Source organism: Prinia subflava, chromosome 19, assembly GCF_021018805.1.
Source record: "Prinia subflava isolate CZ2003 ecotype Zambia chromosome 19, Cam_Psub_1.2, whole genome shotgun sequence".
Taxonomy (NCBI): domain Eukaryota; kingdom Metazoa; phylum Chordata; class Aves; order Passeriformes; family Cisticolidae; genus Prinia; species Prinia subflava.
Window position 1 is genome coordinate 11,742,433 of NC_086265.1, and position 18,583 is coordinate 11,761,015.

Genomic DNA, 18,583 nt, shown 5'->3' on the forward strand with positions numbered 1-18,583 from the left:
AGCACGGGACTTGAAAGCTGAAAGGCTGTGAGTGCTGCCGTGAGTGCTGCCGTGAGTGCTGCCGTGAGTGCTGCCGTGAGTGCTGCCGTGAGTGCTGCCGTGAGTGCTGCCGTGAGTGCTGCCGTGAGTGCTGCCGTGAGTGCTGCTGTGGGCGCTGCTCCCTTCCCTCGCAGCCACCTCTGCCCATCTGCAGCTCCCCCAGTCAGGCACTCTGGGTTTTCCTTCCCCTCATTGCTCATCTCCGACTCCTGCAGCTCGGTCACTTTGTTTCAGGAGCTGTATTTTGGCTAAAGAGTAACGGAGCAAGGATGCAGAGGGGAAGATGTCTGTGTGGGGAGTGTGCTCGGAGCCTGTGGCACCCAGCGTGAGACAGGGCTGTGTGCCACAGTGTCACCTGCCCATGACACTGCTCTTTTGTTATCCCCTGGGGAGCTGTGGGGAGGCAGGCCTGTGGGAAATGTGCTCTTTGCTCACGAAAAATCTGTGAATTCTGTTTAGTGGAAGCAACTTGCCCGTTAAATTTTTTTTATCATCATCATCATTATTATTATTATTATTATTAATATTAGTTGGCTTCAACTCTGCTTGCTAAAAACTGTATAGGATAAAAAGGTTGTTCTTGCATATTTCCTTCTGGCCTGAATGCTCTGTGTGAACGTGGGGACTGAAATCAGCCACTGGGCACAAGCAATTTAGGACTAACTAGAGCCCAAAGAACAAAATAAAAGGAGGACATGAGAAACCCACCGACTGCACACACTCAGTCACAAATGATTCATGGAGTAATTTTGAGAACCAAACACACTGGTAAGAACGGGAGGCTTTGCTTCTGCCTTTTTGGGGGATTGTCCACAAACAAAAACATTGGCGAGTTCATCAGACACTTTCTTCTGCTTTGAATAGCTTGCCCAGATCCCCGAGCAATCATCCCGTGCAATTTGCTGCTAACCCAAACAGCTCCAGCTCAGGTACAGCCGGAGCACACCCGGATCTGCCCCTGCACGCTCTAATTAGGGCTCCCCGAGCTCAGCCCCGCCGCCCGGGAGGCTCCGGTGGCGCCGGGACCGGGCACGGCGCGCCCGCAGCGCGGCTTCGGCAGGAGGGGACACGGCGGTGTCACTGTCCCCTGGGCACAGCCCTGTGCGGGCAGCGCCAGCCCCGCCGTGCCCCCGCAGGGACAGGCCCCTGTCTGCTGCATTCCTTACCTGTGAAACAACCCTGGAGAGAAAAACGCTGGGGGAATTCCTGCATCTCTTTGTAGCCACATTTCAGCTGTGACAGCGAGAGGATTTAAGTGAGGCAGACTCTGGAGGGGGAGGTTGTAAGTTCCTTTTAGAGCAGTGGAGAGAAAGCTGTTGAAAAAACAGAGCTGCCTTTTACAAACCTTGTTTTACCTGCTCCTGCTGCTAACAGGAGGATGAACCGGCCAGCCAGGGCACCAAGTTAGTCAGAAATTACTGATTTTGAGTAAAAGCTTCCAGAAATATTCAAGAATTAGTTACTGTCTTTTAGATTTATATGTCCCTAAATCCAGAGTCAGCCTTCAAGTGTAGGCAAGCCCTTGAACTGTGTAAGGAACACCTGGAGCAGGGAAAAAGAGAGAGGCAAAACAAAGCTGCTTCATTGAATGAAAGATCAAATTTAGGGCGAAAAATAGCGGAATTAGGAAGTTTGGCCGGTCAAACAGTGAAAATTGTCGCAAGGCTATTTAGATGTAAATGAGGCCCTGGTGCAGAAGCCCCCGGTGGGAGGAAGGCAGCGAGACCTGACACCGAAATTCCACCTCCGGAGCCGAGGCCCCTGCAGCCGGGAGCGCAGGCTGGGGCGGGCGGTGTGTGCGCGGGTGGAGCTGCTCAGCTTCCCAGACAGCCACAATAAATTATCTCATTAGTAAACCCCGGGTAGCCGCGCTGCTCAGCGCATACCCGGCCTCCCACCGCACAGAAAAACTTTGTGTCTAATTAACCAAATCAAAGGTCCCCAGACACAGCCGAGAGGGACGCGCTCAGCTTGAAGCCCGGGCTCCTTCAGCAAGTTGTTCTGCACGTAGTGGAACTAATGAATCTTGATTTCCTACGGCTGGAGCTCTGGCATTCCCCGTGCCCCCTGCAAGTCCGTCCTCACCTCCCTCTGGCACATGCCGAGCCTCTTCCTACGGCCAGGAATAACCGAGCAGGGGAAGGAGCCTGTGGTGTGGTAGCCCCACACCCTGATGGCTCACGCTGGCAGAGCTGAGTTTCCTCACAGCGAGGGGCTCCCTGAGGTCACCCTCATGTCCCCTCCTGCCCTTCTCTCTCCTGTCTCTAGGACCTCTGTTTGCTCTCGTGGCTGGTCCGGGCAGTGCCACACTTCCTCCCTTCGAGGAAAGGAACCACACTTCTCCAGGATGCACACCTGGGAAAAGGAAAAAGCGCAGGTGCTGCTGAGGCAGGGCCTTTCCAGTGACATTCCTCTGCTTTTACAGCTGCTCAGCTCTCTGTCCGTGGGAAAAGACAGGCAGAGAAACACGACGTGTAAAATACTGCTGCTCCAGCTGAAAGCAGCACTGCACGGCTCCCGGGGCAGGACAGCTCCCCAGTCCCACGGAGGGGAGGATTTGGGGGTGTTGTCCCTCATATGGTGTTTGTTTGAAGAACAATCCTTTTCTTTCCTCAGGAGCGCGGGAGCTGCAGCTCCCCCTGCCCGCCCGCTCCGAGGGGCCGCTTGCTTTACAAACGCTCTTCTCTTCCCCTCGTGCTGGAAATTTGACTCTACAAAAACACTTCCACGGCAGCTAATTGCCAGCCCTGCAGTGACTTAGCACTCTAATTCCTGCCAGTCAATGAACCAGCCCGAAGAGCTGCTTTTCACTACTTGCTGAATGTACCAACGCAGCCTTAGAGACATGACATAGCTGGGAGGGTTTTTTTTCCTGGACATCTTCTGGATCCTTCTCAATTTTGGAAATGTCTTTCTCTCCATTGGGCATAAGGAACATCCAAAGATGGAAGGCCCATTCCAAGGAGACGCTGAGGAGACACGGACCCACAGAAGCCCTGGAGCCTAGCAGGGCTGCCAGGGAAGAGATGATTGTCAGGAAATTGGTTTGGAGGTAAAACTGGCGTCGTCCAGCCTGTCTCCTCATGATTTGAGGGCTCATCATCATCTTTTCATGGATTCCTACTGCCCAACAATGTCCACGCCTTGCAAACTGTTCCTTGATCTCCTGGTTTGTATCCAGAGGGCTGCTGCAAAAATTGTATTGCTGGGCACTGCCTTAGACCACATCATTCCTGCCTTCCCTCCTGCCTGGCAGCCTCCTCTCTCTGCCCCAGTTGCGGAGTGCTCATCTTCCCTCCCAGCCCCTCCTTACCCTCCACCACAGCCGCGTCCATTGCCCTTTACAACAGCCCCTTCCTGCTCTCCTGGCCTGGCCACAGCCGGCAGGAGCCCCTCCGAGAACCCGGCCCCGTCCTCTGGAGCTCTGCTGCCCCCGCACCTGCGGCCCTGGCCCCGGGGCGGATGGAGCGGGGGATCCTTCTGTTCCCGCCGGGGCGAGGGGCGGCTCGGGGGGGAACGGCCCCGAGCCGTGCCAGGGGGTGCTGGGATTGCACATTCGGGAAAACTCCTTCCCTGGAAGGGCTGTCCGGCCGCGGCCCCGCCGCCCGGGGCAGCGCTGCAGGCACGGTCCGGGGCGCTCCGAGGCGGTGCGGATGCGGCAGCGGGGCCGGGTTAGCGGGGCCGGGTTAGCGGGGCCGGGTGAGCGCGGCCTGGGGCGCCGGGAGCGCCTGTCCCGGCGGCGGTGCCGTGCCCGGTGAGCGGTTCCTCCACCGGCCCCGCGGGCCTGGCGCGCCCTCTGCCGGGAGCGGCGGGCGCTGCGCAGACCCCGCTGCGCTTTCTGCGCATGCGCGCTGAGGGAGCCGAGCCTTCCCCCAACGGGGCGGGGCCAGGCCCCGGCCTCCCGTGTGCGCATGCGCGGTGCGTCACGTGGGGACGCGAGCCCCCTTAAGGCGGGGCGCGGGGCGGGGCGCGTAGACAGCGATGGCGCGCGGCAGCAGGAGCGTGTCCCGGCCCGCCGCGCCCCCGGCGCACGCCAGGTACCGGCGCTCGGCCCGGCGGGCACACCGGGCACACCGGGCACACTGCCCTCCCTGTGCCGCCCCCTCATGACTCCCTTCTCTCCGCAGCCCGGCCCCACCGGCCCCGGCTCCCGCGGCGCAGCCGGCGCAGCCCGGGCTGATGGCGCAGATGGCGAGCACGGCGGCCGGCGTGGCCGTGGGTTCCGCCGTGGGACACGTCGTGGGCAGCGCCATCACCGGCGTCTTCAGCGGCGGCTCCTCCGAGCCGGCCAAGGCGGCGGCGCCCGCCCAGGTGCGAGCGGAGCCGGGCTGTGCCCTTGGGCCGCCCTTGGGCGAGGGGGCGGCCGAGGGGCGGCGGGAGAGGGGAGCGGGGCCGTGCGGGTGGGAGGGACGGACGGACGGACAGCCGTCCCCGCTCAGGGGGACGGGAGCGCGCTGGCCGAGGCGCCGCTGCCGCCGCGCCGCCCTGACCGGGCCCGTGGCCGCAGGAGCCCCGGCCCGTGATGCAGCAGCAGTCTCCGTACGGACCCTGCCACTATGAGATGAAGCAGTTCCTGGAGTGCGCCACCAACCAGAGAGACCTGACCTTGTGCGAGGGCTTCAACGAGGCCCTGAAGCAGTGCAAGTACAGCAATGGTGAGTGTGCCCTGTCCCCGCGGGAGGGAACTGCTGCCAGCAGAGCACCTCAGCTGCAGAAGCGATCTTTTAGGGATATAGTGTGCTTTAGGGCTTTGAGTCAGAAGCAGTTGTGTCTTTCCTGTGTCCTGAAGAGCAGCAGGTAGCTGGAAAGGGAAGGAGAAGTGATTCTGACCATGTCTCTGTGAAGGTCAGCTGTTGGTCCCTTGTTACAGGGTCCACTCTTGCTGCCATGGGAAGCCTGCTGCTCTCCCTGGCTGATTCTCTAATTCCTGCTGCATTTGGTACAAGTAGTTGTCATACTTAGATCATGATCTGGTTACCCTGGGTGAGACAGCTTTTAACTCCAGCTGCTGGAACATGTACCTAATGCTGAACTTCTGCTTCTTCCCTGTAGGTGTTTCTTCTCTCCTGTGAAGAATTTGGCCCCTCGTAGGGAAGAGGATCATGGTGTAGAGCCCTGCTATCCACAGGGATGGAAGGACAGACAGGGAATGAGCGAATGAGCTGGAGGGAGCAGACTGACCAGACAGGAGTTATTCTAGTGGTAATTCACTTCTGAACTAGTAGGGAAGGAAAGGAATGGTTGGACCCAAGGGTCTTCAGTATTCACTTAGTGCTGTATTTATTACAGAGAAATAAAAGAATTTGTTTGGACCTATCAGTAGTGCATGTTCTTTATTCAGTTCTCAAGCTAAAATTAAGCTGCCAAAACATTACCAGCCAAAGGACAAGGCACAAGTGTGTATTTCCTGCAAACAGGGGGTACAGCCCAGCAAGGACTGTGCCTGCATGACTTGGCAGGAGGAGATCCAGACACTGGCTGCCCTCCAGCCAGAGGAGAGGCTGCAGACAGGTAAGGCAACATGTGTCCACGGTATTTTCAGTCACAAATTACTTTTCTATAGATAGCCTCTTCCTGAATACCTGTCCTGACCTCATAGCTAAGAGAGTGTGACCTGTCTGGCTGTGGGATCCAGTTGGCTGATCTGACTCTAAAGCTTTAGCAGGTTATGCAATGCTCTCAAGGTCATTGGCATCAGGTGCAGTTTGGGGCTGCTTTCCTCTTGCAGTCACCTTGGCAGCACAGCCTCGTGATTGTTGGCCTCCAGCAGGACACCCTGTTCCTCCTGCTGGCGTAAGAGGGAATTCTGAGGTTTCAGATGGAGTTCTAGTGGCATAGCAGTGAAACCAGGACACTTGCAGGTGCTTAACTGATGCAATTTTCCTGGCAGAATGAGTCTTTTAACCTTTTGATCTGACTGTTGAATAAGGGACAAGTTCTCAGCACTTGCTGGGATCTGTGAGGAAATGCAAGTCTAGATGGTAAATGCTGGCAGCAGATGCTGTTAGCAGATACTGGAGGCTGGTGTGAAAAGTCCTGTCGCTTATAAATGTCAGTCTTAAGTTCTTGGTAGAGATGTCCTGAGCTGTGCCTGGCCCTGTCAGGGGTGTCTTGTGTTCTCCTGAGGCAGCCAAGTGAAAAAGCACATGTGAGAGATTTAAAGTCCAAGTGCTCCATGTGCTGAGCTGTGCTGTGTGAGCAGGGAGGAGCCTCTCTGCAGCTGTTCAGCTCCCTTTAAGAAATAAGTATACTAGACTTGGTGTGTTGCTCTGGTGGAGAAGCTGTTAAGGAGAACCAGCAGCACCTGCAGCAGGTGTGTCCTGCCTTTGACCCCTCTTGGCAAAGTGCTGCTTCTGCAGGTGTGGGGAGTGCCCGTCTCTGGAGCAGCTCCTGCTGATGGCAGTGGGCAGTCCCTGCAGGGCACTCCAGAGTGGTGCAGTGGGAACAGACCCATCCAGTGATGGGAGTGCAGTTCTTGTCCCTGGGGAGTGCCGTGGGAACACGAGACCCCCTGGAGCAGGAGGATGGTGCTTGTGCCTGGCTGTGTGCTGGGTCTGCCTGGCTTGTCGGGGTGCAGCTTGGGGCTGGGAGGGGCAGGGGGTTGCAGGAAGAGGGGCTCAGTAGCAGGGGGCTCTTGCTGTGCTGGGAATAAGTACATGGGGAGGTGTTTGGCCCTGGTGGAGGCTGTGCTGCCTGTGTGACTGGTAATGGGCCTGTTGCTCATTTAGGGGTGTTCTTGAGTTCCAAGTTCCTCCTGCTGTGTGAGGTGCTCCTGTTCCTGGCTCGGATGCTGGTGTGAGACTGCGTCCTGTGCAAAGACCTCCTCTGGTTTTTCCTCTGGTCTGTCTTCTGGATCTTTCCAGAGAGCCGCTGCAGCTGATCTGTGGAGTGACCAAGCCCTTCTAGAGCTGTCTTTTCCTGCTGTTTGGTCAGTTAAAGGCACTGCTAACCTGTGAAACTACAGCCTGGGAGAGACACTTGAGGGTTCCCTGTTTGTTCCAAGGAGATGACCCTCTTTGCTAAGGGGACAAGCTAGGCAGGCCTCTGCCTAGTGTGGGGTGTCACTTTAAACTAGGAGGGGTCCTGCACACCCTGCTTGTCCCCTCCCTGATGCCTGAATGCATTTGCTGTCCACAGCCATAAGAGCCCTGAAGGAGCACAGGGAGCCCACAGGTGCTATATGAGGGCTGAGGTGAGAACAGGAGTCATGCCTGCACCCCTGACTCCTCTGTGGAGGTGAGGTGGTGCCTGACTCTTACCTGGTAGGTCAGGGTAATGTTTTCCCAGGTCCTCTAGCAAGGATTCATAGCAGGTGGCTTCAGAGTTTTCTTCTCCTGCCAGCAGAATGGGAGAAATGGATTAGTCTTTCTTCTGGCTGTAAACTGAAGGCTTGTAACTGGGGCAGGTGGTTCTACCCAGGAAAAGTTCCTTCTCCCCTGGAGCAGCTCTTGGACAAAGGCTCAATTCTAGCTCTTCATCCAAGCTGGCTTCTGTGTCCTTGGAGCTTCTGTGCTGTGTCCAAGTGACTGCTGAACAGAGCCCTCTCCCCCCTGCCCCCAGAGCAGAGCCTCCCTGGCCCAGAGGCTGAGCTGGGCTGTGTGCACAAGGAACTTACGGACGACTCTGATGAGGATGTAGCGCTGCCTTCCCTGTAGGTATTTACTGGCGTATTCAGATGCAGGATTTTCCACTTTGCTCAGGTTCATCAGGGTGCCCTTTTCATCCACCAGATCGATGCAGTCTGCAGGAAGAGATGTGAAGGAAACCCAGAGTGCCCCTGTTGGCCAACGTGAGCCTGTGGGGTTTAGAGGTATTTTCCTTGGCCAGTTACACTTTGAACAGAATCTGTTGAGATCTGGGCAGCGGGAGGTTTGCTGTCCCGTTCCCTGTGTTTTGGGATGTTCTGTGGCCCATTTGTTCCCCTCTGCTGTTCCTCTACAGGTGAGTGGCAGTCCCTCAGTGACCCCAGCCCAGAGCACTCGTACCTTCAGGCCTGCACTGACACTTCTTCTTCAGGTGACCTGTGAGGGTATGGACACGGCACAGCAGGTTCACAAACTCTTGGCGGTTGGCTGCAGACAGGGAATGAGACCTGAGATTGGAGCAGGATTACCCCAAACCCAGGGACCACATGGGCATGGCAGGAAGCACAGCAGGTGCTGGGAGGTGCCCGCTGTGGCCAGCAAAGGCAGGATCCCCACGTGGCATCAGCAGGGCTTTGAGCAGCTGCATTACAGCCACGGCTGCTGGCAGTGGGTGCTGAGTGTGCCCCAGGTCAAGGGGAGAAGATGGTTCTGATTTATGAAGTGTCTCTGTCCTTCAGCTTTGTCTCATCGAGCATGAGCAGGAAAAAGCAGTGAGTCCTGGTCCTTGCCAGTCCCTGTGTACAAGCTGGTCCCAGTCACAAGGGGAAAGAGCTGGAGATTGTGGCTGAGTCACCCGAGGATATTTTGGCCATGAACTCTGACCGAGTTTGTCACAATTGAGAAATCCCCCAGGGCTGACACACGTCAGTAGTCAGACCTGGGGCTCCAATTCAAATAGCAAAGGGAGCAAAGGCTTAGGACTGTGTGTCTGATGGCTTCAGCCACGAGTGTCTGGGGTCAGGCCAAGGCTTTCAGCCAGCTGGGTGAGGTCAGGATAGGGGCTGCTCATTCCTTCCCACAAATACCTGCTCTCTGAAACGGAGAGCCAGGATTTGAGTCAGGGAACCCTTCCCACACAGCCCAGGACAGAGGAGCTCTGCTAGCACCTGGCACTTGTGCCCTAGGGCTCTTCTGGTTGTGTCTAGATAAGCAGGGCCCCCTCTGGGGATTCCCCAGAGCTGCCAGGCTGGGAACTCATCCTCACCTCCAGCCTCCCTCCCCGTGATTAACTCAGTTCTGCTGGAGTGGTTTTCCTCCATGATTTGGAGTGCAGGGGTAATAGATCTCCCTTTTTTAAAGCAGGTGAGGTGCAGGATGCTGCTGTGCCCTGGCAGAGCTCACCTGCCTGCTCCCTAAGCTCTGGGCATTGCTGTGCACCAGGTGCAGTGTCCCTCCCTGTCCCCTGTGGGGGTGACGAGGGTGGCCTGGCTGGCCGCAGGGCTGAGGCAGGGCCGGGGCTTTCCCCACCTACCTCCGAACCTCACTGTGGCGAACATGGTGCGGCTGTGCCCGGGGCAGGGCTGCGGGGCCGGCTCCCTTCATGCGGGCAGCGCTGGGAGCTGCTGGAGAGCCCGGGACACGCAGGCTCCGTCCCCACCGCCGCTGTTGTGGCTTCAGTAGCCAGATCGCCCAGCAACAGGGAATGGCCCCTGCAGATTCTCGAGCCTCCTGCGGGGGGAGACAGGGGAGGTAGAGCAAGGGCCGAGCTAAAACAACAGCCTGTTGGGCAGGCTGCCTGCTCCGTGTGGTCCCCGATGCTCTGAATTTCACACTTTTTGTAGTCTCGTGGTGTTTCCTGCCCCCTCCTTTCCTCTCCCCATTTATCCTGCAGCTCATCTGGGCTGTGGTGGTGCCACATCTGCTCACCCTGCTCTTAACTGAGCCCAGCACTGCTGCAAGTGCTGGCCTCCGCTGTGACATGACTGGATGCCACTGGAAAATCTCCCTGAGGACCCTGCCTGTGCTGGTCCTACTCTGGAGCAGGAGGCAGTGGGGTTTTGCAGCCCCATGGTGCACATGGTCGTGTGCCAGCTGCATCTTCTGTTTGGTGCCCAAATGTTGCTGTGGAAGTGCCCTGCAGTCAGGGCCCTGGAGCATCATCCCCTTTTCCTGTGGAAAATATGGATGAAATCATGTCCCTGGGCTGCTCAGCAGATGGGGAGGGTCAGAATGGTGGGAACCAGTAACAACACTGATGTGCTGCATTATCCAGTTCCTGCTGCTCTGAGAACAAATTCCCTTTCTCTGGAGTGCCCCTCTTTGCGTGAGGAGGTGATTTTCCTCACCAGGTTTCATTTCACAGTCAGTCTAATCCATGACCTGCTCAGAGCTTGGGACAAGGGGTGTGTGTGTGTGTGTGACACTCCTCCCCTAGGACATGTGCAGGGACACTCGTGTTCATCTTGCCAGCACTTTGCAGAATTAGGGCAACAGCTGGAGCTGTACCTGCAGTGTGCTTGTGCCTGCAAGAGCTCAGGGCCCTGGCTGCATGAAACACAAACTGCTGATACCTGCAAGGGCAAACTTGCAAACATCTTTGGCTGGGGGCCTCTGTGGGTGCTGCAGGGGGAGGGAGTGGCTGTCCCTGGATGGTGATGAGGTGGCCCTGGCAGGGGCTGGGCCTGCCTGTGGAGGGCAGGAGGCACTCATGGGCTCTGGCACTTGAGAAGTGCCTGCTGCCCTCACTGCTGAGGCCAGTCGGGGCTGGTGGCCGTGTGACACAGTGTCCCTGGGCCCCGTGACAGGTGTCCCAGGCAAAAGGGGCTGCACACCCGCTGAGCCGGTGGCCGTTGGCTGTGACGGTCTGCTGTCCTTCCGCAGCAGCTGTGCTGCAGCCACCTCTGCTCCCTGGGGACACGCCTCCTGCCTGGCTGCCCATGGCTGCTGCTCCTGAGGTGCCCTGGTGAAGGGGCAGCTCCCTCAGCAGCTCCCAGCCCCTGCTGTGAGTTATGCTGAGACCCTGCCAAGTCATTCCTGTCACAGTGATGGAGCTGCATGAAGGGAGTGGCAACTTTCCTTATGCTGCTTCTGTGATGGAACAGCTGCCTCCCCCATCTTCTGCTGTCCCTGGTGGCCCCCGGGCTGCTGCCTCCCAGGGCATCCTTGGCATGGTGTGGCTCAGGCTCCTGGCCTCCTGCCTGCCTGGCAGCAGAGGGCTTGAGTGTGAGACCCCAGGGAAACCTCTCTGCTTCTCTCATCAGCAGAAATGGTCAGCGATGGCACTGCCCAGGGCAAGGGGTGCTGGGGTGGGCTGTGGCTGTGTTGGTGCAGCTGAAGGAAATGGGCTGGGGTGAAGGTGCCTGGCTCTCACCCCCTCCCTGAAGCCCAGCTGCAGCAGAGCGAGCAGCCCCGGGGAGCTGAGTCCCTGAGCCCCCTGTGTCATTTACATACATCCCGCCAGGGCCCACGGCACCACCCTGGGTCTGTGCAGCACCCCAGACCCTCTCTGAAACAGCCTCCCTTCCTCTGCCTCCTGCCATGGCCCTGGGCTTCACCGTCCTGCTGCTGGTGGGGACGCTGGGCACAGGTAAGGGTGGCATGGCCGAGTCAGCTCTGGTTGGGGGGCACTGCAGGGTGGAGAGCAGGCCTGGGCTGCCCAAGGGGAGGTTGGTTTGAGTTCTGCCCTGGGGCTGTGTGATGCCCTGAGCAGGACAGCAGTTGGGTAATGGCATTGCCTCAAGGGAGCCGAGGGACATTTTGGGGCTGAGGGTGATGGGGGACACGGCTCAGCCCATCACTAACTGCACCCTTGGTGTGTGCAGCTTCCAGGGCTCAGCCCGTGCTGACCCAGCCGCACTCCGTGTTCGTGCTGCCCGGGCAGACGGCTCGGCTGTTCTGCACGCTGAGCTCCGAGTACAACATCAGCCAGTTCGGCATCTCCTGGTACCAGCAGCGCCCCGGGCACTCCCTCAGGTATCTGCTCTATTACAACTCCGAGCGAGACATGCACAAGCCTGCCAAGACTCCCGACCGCTTCTCGGCCACCAAAGACCTCGCCAGCAACACCTGCATCCTCACCATCGCATCTGCCTGCCAGGATGACAACGGCACCTACTACTGCTCCCTGTCACCTGCCTTCCAATGGCTCTAGAAACGGGGAACTAAAGCTTTCCGTGCTTTCCTGGGCGACCCTGACATGCAGGGAGAGCAGCAGTCCTGGGAGGGGTGGGAAAAATCCATCTTTGCATGCTTGAGCGGGCCCCGCAGCGCTGCCTGGTGCTGGGAGGTGCAGCAACCTCGTCTTTGTCCCCAAGCGTCCCCCACGGGGCATCAGACAGCCCGCCAGGGCCGCAGGGCAGCCAGGGCCTCCTGCTGCAGGGGAGGATGGAGGGCTCTGCTGCGGCCTGGCCTTCCTGGGCTCTCCCAGCACCTGGCACGAGGTGGCCTCAACCTGGCAGGGGCTTCCGCAGAGTTTGGCTCACCTGTAATAAAGGTTAACCCTCATCCCCACGGCTCGTGTTGTGTGTACCTGGGCCGGGGGGGTGGGCAGGAGGGGCCGTGGCCCTGGCGGGGCCTCTGGGGCCGGGCAGAGCCCTCACCCGTCCCTGGAGCAGCCCCTGGTCCCACAGCACCGCCCCGAGCCCCTGCCCGCCCCTGACCGCACAGCTCCGGCGGGGACGGGGACACGCGTACCCCGCGGGCAGGCCGGGGGCTCTGTGGGGGCATCTTCACACCGAGGGATGGAGGATTTCCCCACAGCATTCCCATCAAGGGATGGAGGATTTCCCCACAGCATTCCCACAGAGGGATGAGGGATTTCTCCACAACATTCCCACAGAGGGATGGAGGATTTCTCCACAGCATTCCCACAGAGGGATGAGGGATTTCTCCACAACATTCCCACAGAGGGATGAGGGATTTCTCCACAGCATTCCCACAGAGGGATGAAGGATTTCCCCACAACATTCCCACAGAGGGATGAAGGATTTTCCCACAACATTCCCACAGAGGGATGAGGGATTTCCCCACAACATTCCCACAGAGGGATGAAGGATTTTCCCACAACATTCCCACAGAGGGATGAGGGATTTCCCCACAACATTCCCACAGAGGGATGAAGGATTTCCCCACAGCATTCCCACAGAGGGATGAAGAATTTCCCCACAACATTCCCACAGAGGGATGAAGAATTTCCCCACAACATTCCCACAGAGGTGGGAAAATGCCGGCATGGCCGCACTGCGCATGCTCAGTGCGGGGCGCGCGCGGCGGCGAGCGTTAGGACCCAACGGCGGGCGCTGATGTCACGTGAGGAGAAGCTGGCGTTACCATTGGCTCAGGGGAACACAAAACCAGGGGTCACTTCCGGGTCACCTCAGTGCGCGTCAGGGCTCCGCTGCGATCGGGTCGGAGACCTGCCATGCTCTGTTAAGCGTGTGTGCGAAAAGCCACGCTATGAAAAGCCAGTGTCAGCAAAGGAGACAGAGGAGTCCTGCAACTTTATTCGAATAAAGGGAGAGAGTCCACTATACCATGCCCCCGTGGGGCTCTCGAGATTTCGGAGGACGCAGCCTCCTTTTACCCTAAACTCCCGGTCGCACGTTGCCCTCTTCCTTTCCCCACTGGCTGAGCTACAGTGGCAGAAGCTGGGCGCTGGATTGTGTAAAGCAAGCATGGGATAACGAATTCTTGCCTTCATGTAATTGAGTTCTGTTCATCATGTTTGTCAAAGGTGAAGATCAGCTTGAATTTGGTATAAGAGCGCTCCAAGAGCTAAAAAGAAGCTGCTGTTTGCTTCCTGGGATGCAGATGTAGAACACTCCAGGCTCTGCCGGAGGTGCCGAGGCTGGCAGCCCCATCCTGGCTCCTTCCCCGGCGCAGTGTGGAAAGGCACGGGCAGCCCTGGGAAAGGTGGGATCAATCCACCCTCCTGCCTCCTGCACAGCCAGCAGTCAAGTACACTGGAAATACCAAGGCCTGAACAAGTTCAAGCAAAGAAATCTTCCCTGCTCCCTGTCAGCAGGTGGACAGCAGGGAGCTGCTCACAAAACTGGACTCCTCTTTGAGGAAACTGCTGCAGAATAACGAGCAAAGTGTTTAGAGACAATGAACATCCCCTCCTAGGCAGATCCCTGCTCTTCTCTTGTGCTATGGGACTTGGGCAGAAGAACAACTCCATTGGAGTTCTGAATGCTTCAAACTCACTAAGAGGAACGTAAGGACTATAGTGACAAATCCCAATACAATTTCTTTAGACTAAGGAGAAAAAAAAAACCCTACCAACTTTAGTCAGGATCTAAAATATCCTTCCTAGCTGACACAGCAAAGCAGGGACTGAAAGGCATCCACAACTAGCTATGCCAAGCACCCATGCTTCAGCCAGGGAGCCATATAAAATGAATAAATAATTCATAATTACATACGTAGTGTACACCATGCATGTCGAGAAAGGTTCCAGAGAGAGGAGCACAGCAGGCATGCTTTGCTTTCTGAAAGGAAAAGTCCTCCAGGTACCACTGTCACTCTGGAAAGACTCTGGACTGCAGAGACACAACCAAACCTCCATTTACAGCTCCAAAGCCACTTGAGATATTTTTCCCATGATGTCCTAGAGCCGAGATTGATTCCACAATTCCTGAAGTTTAGAGGAAGTATTCAAAGAATGCACTGGCACAGTAGCACAGCACCTCCAAAGCAGGTGCATAAAGAATTGAAGACAGCAAGATTCAGTCCTGAAGAACTTCAGTTCCTTACTTCCTCTGTTCACCTCTGGGTTTGCCCCCACACACAAGACAAGGTTTTTGCACCGAGGCTTTGGTAAAGCAACAGCTGCTGTCTTGTTCTTTTGGATTCAAGTCTCCAGTTCCTTCCTTCTGCTCACATCTGCAGCCCTCACACAGGCAGGAGCTCTGGGGGGTACTCGCCATAGCAGTATTTGGCAATTGGGTCTCTGTAGGTGTTCTCATGCTGCACGCTCTGCCAGGAAAGGAGGAGAAGCTTTAACAATATACACACAGTGAAACAAGGCATCCCTTCACTGAGGGACAAAACCCACAGTGTTTATGCACAGGCAAAAAAATAAAACCCAACAAATTCTTCTACACATCAGAGTGTCTTTGGAGTCAAAGATCTCTGCATTGCCAACATACAAGAGCCAGCTGATGAATTACAGCACTGCAATGTGGAACCAGAACCTCCTTTTCAAGAGAGCACCCAACTAGGTAGAAACAGATTTCATTAAAAAAAATTAGATATGTTTTGTCAGTATCATCATATGTTTCAAGCAAGCAGAGCACAATAACGTCGGTACTTGAGATGTGTGCATTTTTCTTGATAAAAGGTAGAGTTCAGATTTTATGGTAAAAAATCCCAGTAATTTTTTGAGACATTTGGAACTCTGTCCTTTGTTTGCAGTCCACCCCTATTGCTACATGAAATACTGAAGCTGCAGGACATGGCCAACAGCACTGTCTAAAAGGGTCACTGCTTGCTTAGACCAAAACTTCTAATAAAATCACAAGGGTAACAGAAGTTCACCTGTGTCCTTAATAAGCAAAGAAATTACAACATAATTTTCAAGTTATTATGCAGATGAATGCCAGCCCATGGTTAGCCTCCACCTGTACTATAATAAATAGCATTCTGAGGCTATTGAGAACAGCTCTCACTGTTTTCACCCCAATGAGATCTTCCCCAGAACTCACCTGAGACCTTCACTGGTCCCTGAACTCAGTCTCTTTTTAGTTAAGCCCCTCTTTTCTAAAGAGAATGTGCAACTTGTCCTGCTCTAAATGTGCTTTGCCTTCAGACTGGCTCTCAGCCACAGCTTCAACTTTTATGACAATAAAAGGAACAAACACGACACGCCAGCCATTCACAGGACTGAGCCCCATTTTCCAAGGGCACTTTCTTGGGCCCTGGACACGTGCTTGTGCCTCACCTGTGATGAAGTCCTACACTTGGCCAGACACAGCTCAAAGTGATCTTCCACTGCCATGAAGAGGTTCTGGAAAGCAACCGCTGCCCGGTTCAGGAACCGCTCCAGGAGATGTTGCTGAAGTGGTCAGCAAAGAGATGGCAAAAACCAGAAACACTCTGCGTCAGCAAGGAGTAATCAAAGCCCACCCTAACCTCCAAAGCTCAGCTATCAGAGGAAGAGTAAGCAACTCCACTTAGGATTTCTGGCAAGCACGGAAAGGCCAGTGCCTCAGAACCCCAGCAGCAGGACAAGAATCTAAGAGAAGCTCACAGAATAGGGGGAAGTGCCAACCACAAAACTAACACTGGCTGGAGTAACTCTTCTGCAATCATTTCCCTTCAGCAAATGCAATTCCCCTGAAGCTGAAACACTTTGGAAGGCTCCCAGTATTTCCTCCCAAAGGTAGGAAGGATGAATTTTGTTAAAGCATTATCTACAGCCTGCCATATGCCCCTCAGAGGCTTTCCTCATCCTTCCAAGAGAAGGAAGTGTCCCTCTGAGGGAAAAGCTCCTCACAAAGAAGTGCCTGTAGCCACAGGGGGACCTGAGCAGCTGAGAAGAGCTGGCAGGCAGGAGAGGGCCCCTCACCTTGCTGGGCTGCAGGCAGCAGGACACGCAGTGCTCGTAGACGCTGCAGCAGCCGTTGGGCAGGCAGCTGGCACAGCTGTGCAGCTTGGTGCTGGGCACGTTCACATTGCAGCAGCCGTTCACCAGCAGGTCCTTCCTCTCACAGATGTAGCCTGGAAAACAGCAAGGAGTAACAGCTGGCAAGGCACGCCCCTCTGTATGCTCTGTGAAAATCTGCAGTAAGGATCACATTCCTTAAGAACAGGTTTGTTTATCGTTTAGTAGGTTATGATCCCCCTCAGTCCTACGTAGCCATTCTTTGAAATGGAGAGCAGTGTTTCAAACAGCCTGGTGTTATCTGCACAACTCTTACATCCTACTCTAATATGTGCTGTGTATACACTATGAGTATTTAAATTCAGATTATTTAAATTCTGACTTTTTTTGAGCATAGTTCTTTGTTGTGAAAGGGGGAATGGGATTGGCATTGATTATTTTCTAAAAAAAAAGACAAATGTTTTTCCAACAGGTCTGTGTCAGGATCATTCTCTTACAGTTCAGTATGAAGAGATTCAGATTTAGCCATGCACGATAGTGTAATATTCATTGCTGAGTGGAATCCTTAATTCTACAGAAATATGGTGTATATCCTTATGGAAATGGTACTACCACAGTGTTAGACTAGGAGACATCTGTAATTTTTAGAGATCGTATGAACTGGCACTAAGCCTAAGGCAGTGCCAAATTTAACATTGGTGCAAATCACAAAAGATGTGGTTGGTTTTCTGTAGCCTTGATTTGTGGCCAAGAAAGATCCAGGGTCTAAGCAACAAGCACAGTGCAGGGCAGGAGAGGGTCTTTAACTTCTACTACTTAAAACAAGTGGTTAATAACCTCGGGTTTAGAGGGGTCAGACAAGCTTATTAATTGTGACTGAGCACTAATTACACCAGCCCTGAGCTGCCTCCACACAAGGCCAAGGTCTCCTCAATTGCTCTCCCTAACCCCCTGACAGTAGGAGCACACTGCAGGGAGACACAAAGAGCTCTGCAAGCAACCCCAGCAAACTGAGCAGGATTAAACGTCTGGGTTGTGTGCACAGGTAATGGAATTCTTTGACTTTAGGGTGGTCACAGTCACACTCATGCAGCGCTGGGCCGGAGTCTGGTGTGCCCAGAACCAAAGCAGCAGTGTCTGCAGCCACAGCGAAACTGAGCCAGCCAGAGGAGAACAGGCCAAGGTAAAAAAGTAAAAATAAAGAGCAAAAAAGCCTTAATAAAGAGCAGTTGTTACATGAACATGCCATCAGCAGTCAGACAGGCAAAGCAGCGCTCAGCGCTGCCATATGCAGAATAAATTCAACTAAATATCAACTATACCCAGTTCATCTGTAATGAGGAGCTTCCCCTGCACAGAGTTCCTGCACTGGTTGCTCAGCTGGCTGCTGTTCCCCGAGCTGAACTTCACCTTCCACATGATGGGCTGCTCATGCTCCTGCACTTGGAGGAGGTTCCGATCTCTCACCATTCTCTCTTCCTGCAAGGAAAAACAGGAATGCTACCGAACATACAAGTTCCTTCTGCCACTTCAATCCACGTGCTTTTCCCAGGATTAAAGATGCCTAGTGCTCGTAAACTCCACAGCACAGAAAACTCCAGCATCAAGGGGGCAAACAATTTACTACTTGTAGTATCTTGCTTCATACTATACACAACAGGAAGATACACATTCCAGTGAAGTGAGGGTATTCAAGTTCACCAGGGATCAGCTAACACAGCTGAATTCAGTCACTGCAACCACAAAAGTAGTATATATTATATTAAAAACCCACAGCTGAACCTATTTCTTTTTCATGAGCCCTCTGCCAGTGGAATCACCGCTCCCGAGGGACACAACAACAACCACCAAACCCATTGGAGAGATTTTCTTTTCTTTTTGGTTCAAACCATTATTGCTGTCAAACACAGAAGCGGGCATTCCTATTTTAAACTCTTGCGCCTATTAAATATTTACAACGCCATTCTTACGGCAGCATTACCCAGGACAGCACCTAAAGAACAAAAGTCACGGGGGTACAAGGGATGTTTTAACGCACGGGCGGGCACTGACCTGCTTGAAGGTGCTGGTGATGAAGTAAACGAGCGAGAGCCCCAAGACGACGCCGAGGACCCAGCGCTTCCTGAGCAGCCGCCGCCAGAGCACGGCCCCGCAGGGCACCATGGCCGGGCGGGGAGCGGCGCGGGCCCGGCGCGGGCATCACCGGCGGCCCGCAGCGAGAGCGCCGGCCCGGGCGGCCCCAGCGCGGCCCCGGCGCGGCCCGAGCGCTTCCGCCGGCGGGGCGGGCAGGCGGAAATCGCGGCGGGGCGTGCGCGGGGCGGCACCGGGACGGGGACTGGCACCGAGACCGAGACCG

General features: G+C 55.3%; 4 protein-coding genes across 7 annotated transcripts; 2 read left to right on the forward strand and 2 right to left on the reverse strand.

Moving 5' to 3' along the window:
* Positions 1–3,917: 3,917 nt before the first annotated feature.
* CHCHD10 (coiled-coil-helix-coiled-coil-helix domain containing 10) lies at positions 3,918–5,355 on the forward strand. Its single transcript, XM_063416265.1, has 4 exons — positions 3,918–4,076; positions 4,167–4,350; positions 4,547–4,694; positions 5,092–5,355. The coding sequence occupies exons 1-4, from the start codon at positions 4,021–4,023 to the stop codon at positions 5,109–5,111; spliced, it is 408 nt and encodes a 135-aa protein (XP_063272335.1). The 5' UTR covers positions 3,918–4,020; the 3' UTR covers positions 5,112–5,355.
* On the reverse strand, positions 5,356–9,327 carry C19H22orf15 (chromosome 19 C22orf15 homolog). Of its 4 annotated transcripts, none has more exons than XM_063416263.1 (5): positions 9,157–9,327; positions 8,025–8,111; positions 7,655–7,780; positions 7,299–7,373; positions 5,356–5,827 (listed from the first exon to the last, which is right to left on the reverse strand). In XM_063416263.1, the coding sequence occupies exons 1-5, from the start codon at positions 9,179–9,181 to the stop codon at positions 5,706–5,708; spliced, it is 435 nt and encodes a 144-aa protein (XP_063272333.1). In that variant the 5' UTR covers positions 9,182–9,327; the 3' UTR covers positions 5,356–5,705. The 4 variants fall into 4 exon arrangements, with proteins under 4 accessions (XP_063272333.1, XP_063272332.1, XP_063272331.1 ...); XM_063416262.1 differs by having other exon boundaries at positions 5,356–6,920; XM_063416261.1 differs by having other exon boundaries at positions 5,356–6,938.
* A 334-nt stretch (positions 9,328–9,661) lies between these two features.
* VPREB3 (V-set pre-B cell surrogate light chain 3) lies at positions 9,662–12,126 on the forward strand. Its single transcript, XM_063416266.1, has 2 exons — positions 9,662–11,211; positions 11,447–12,126. The coding sequence occupies exons 1-2, from the start codon at positions 11,163–11,165 to the stop codon at positions 11,773–11,775; spliced, it is 378 nt and encodes a 125-aa protein (XP_063272336.1). The 5' UTR covers positions 9,662–11,162; the 3' UTR covers positions 11,776–12,126.
* A 1,726-nt stretch (positions 12,127–13,852) lies between these two features.
* SPRING1 (SREBF pathway regulator in golgi 1) lies at positions 13,853–18,522 on the reverse strand. The gene is made up of 5 exons (XM_063416439.1): positions 18,280–18,522; positions 17,550–17,706; positions 16,192–16,343; positions 15,565–15,678; positions 13,853–14,600 (listed from the first exon to the last, which is right to left on the reverse strand). The coding sequence occupies exons 1-5, from the start codon at positions 18,388–18,390 to the stop codon at positions 14,517–14,519; spliced, it is 618 nt and encodes a 205-aa protein (XP_063272509.1). The 5' UTR covers positions 18,391–18,522; the 3' UTR covers positions 13,853–14,516.
* Between the last annotated feature and the right edge of the window lie 61 nt (positions 18,523–18,583).

Excerpts from the sequence above, each read along its gene's own strand:
- CHCHD10 (XM_063416265.1), top strand. The coding sequence starts at position 4,021 with ATGGCGCGCGGCAGCAGGAGCGTGTCCCGGCCCGCCGCGCCCCCGGCG. Across the intron at positions 4,077-4,166 it reads GCGCCCCCGGCGCACGCCAG|CCCGGCCCCACCGGCCCCGG; the intron begins GTACCGGCGCTC and ends TTCTCTCCGCAG. Across the intron at positions 4,695-5,091 it reads GCAGTGCAAGTACAGCAATG|GTGTTTCTTCTCTCCTGTGA; the intron begins GTGAGTGTGCCC and ends TCTTCCCTGTAG.
- C19H22orf15 (XM_063416261.1), bottom strand. The coding sequence starts at position 9,181 with ATGTTCGCCACAGTGAGGTTCGGAG. Across the intron at positions 8,112-9,156 it reads CGCCACAGTGAGGTTCGGAG|CCAACCGCCAAGAGTTTGTG; the intron begins GTAGGTGGGGAA and ends CCCTGTCTGCAG. Across the intron at positions 7,374-7,654 it reads CATCCTCATCAGAGTCGTCC|GAGAAGAAAACTCTGAAGCC; the intron begins GTAAGTTCCTTG and ends TTCTGCTGGCAG.
- VPREB3 (XM_063416266.1), top strand. The coding sequence starts at position 11,163 with ATGGCCCTGGGCTTCACCGTCCTGCTGCTGGTGGGGACGCTGGGCACA. Across the intron at positions 11,212-11,446 it reads GGTGGGGACGCTGGGCACAG|CTTCCAGGGCTCAGCCCGTG; the intron begins GTAAGGGTGGCA and ends TGGTGTGTGCAG.
- SPRING1 (XM_063416439.1), bottom strand. The coding sequence starts at position 18,390 with ATGGTGCCCTGCGGGGCCGTGCTCTGGCGGCGGCTGCTCAGGAAGCGC. Across the intron at positions 15,679-16,191 it reads GCTGCCTGCAGCCCAGCAAG|CAACATCTCCTGGAGCGGTT; the intron begins GTGAGGGGCCCT and ends TGACCACTTCAG. Across the intron at positions 14,601-15,564 it reads AGTGTAGGACTTCATCACAG|AGCGTGCAGCATGAGAACAC; the intron begins GTGAGGCACAAG and ends CTTTCCTGGCAG.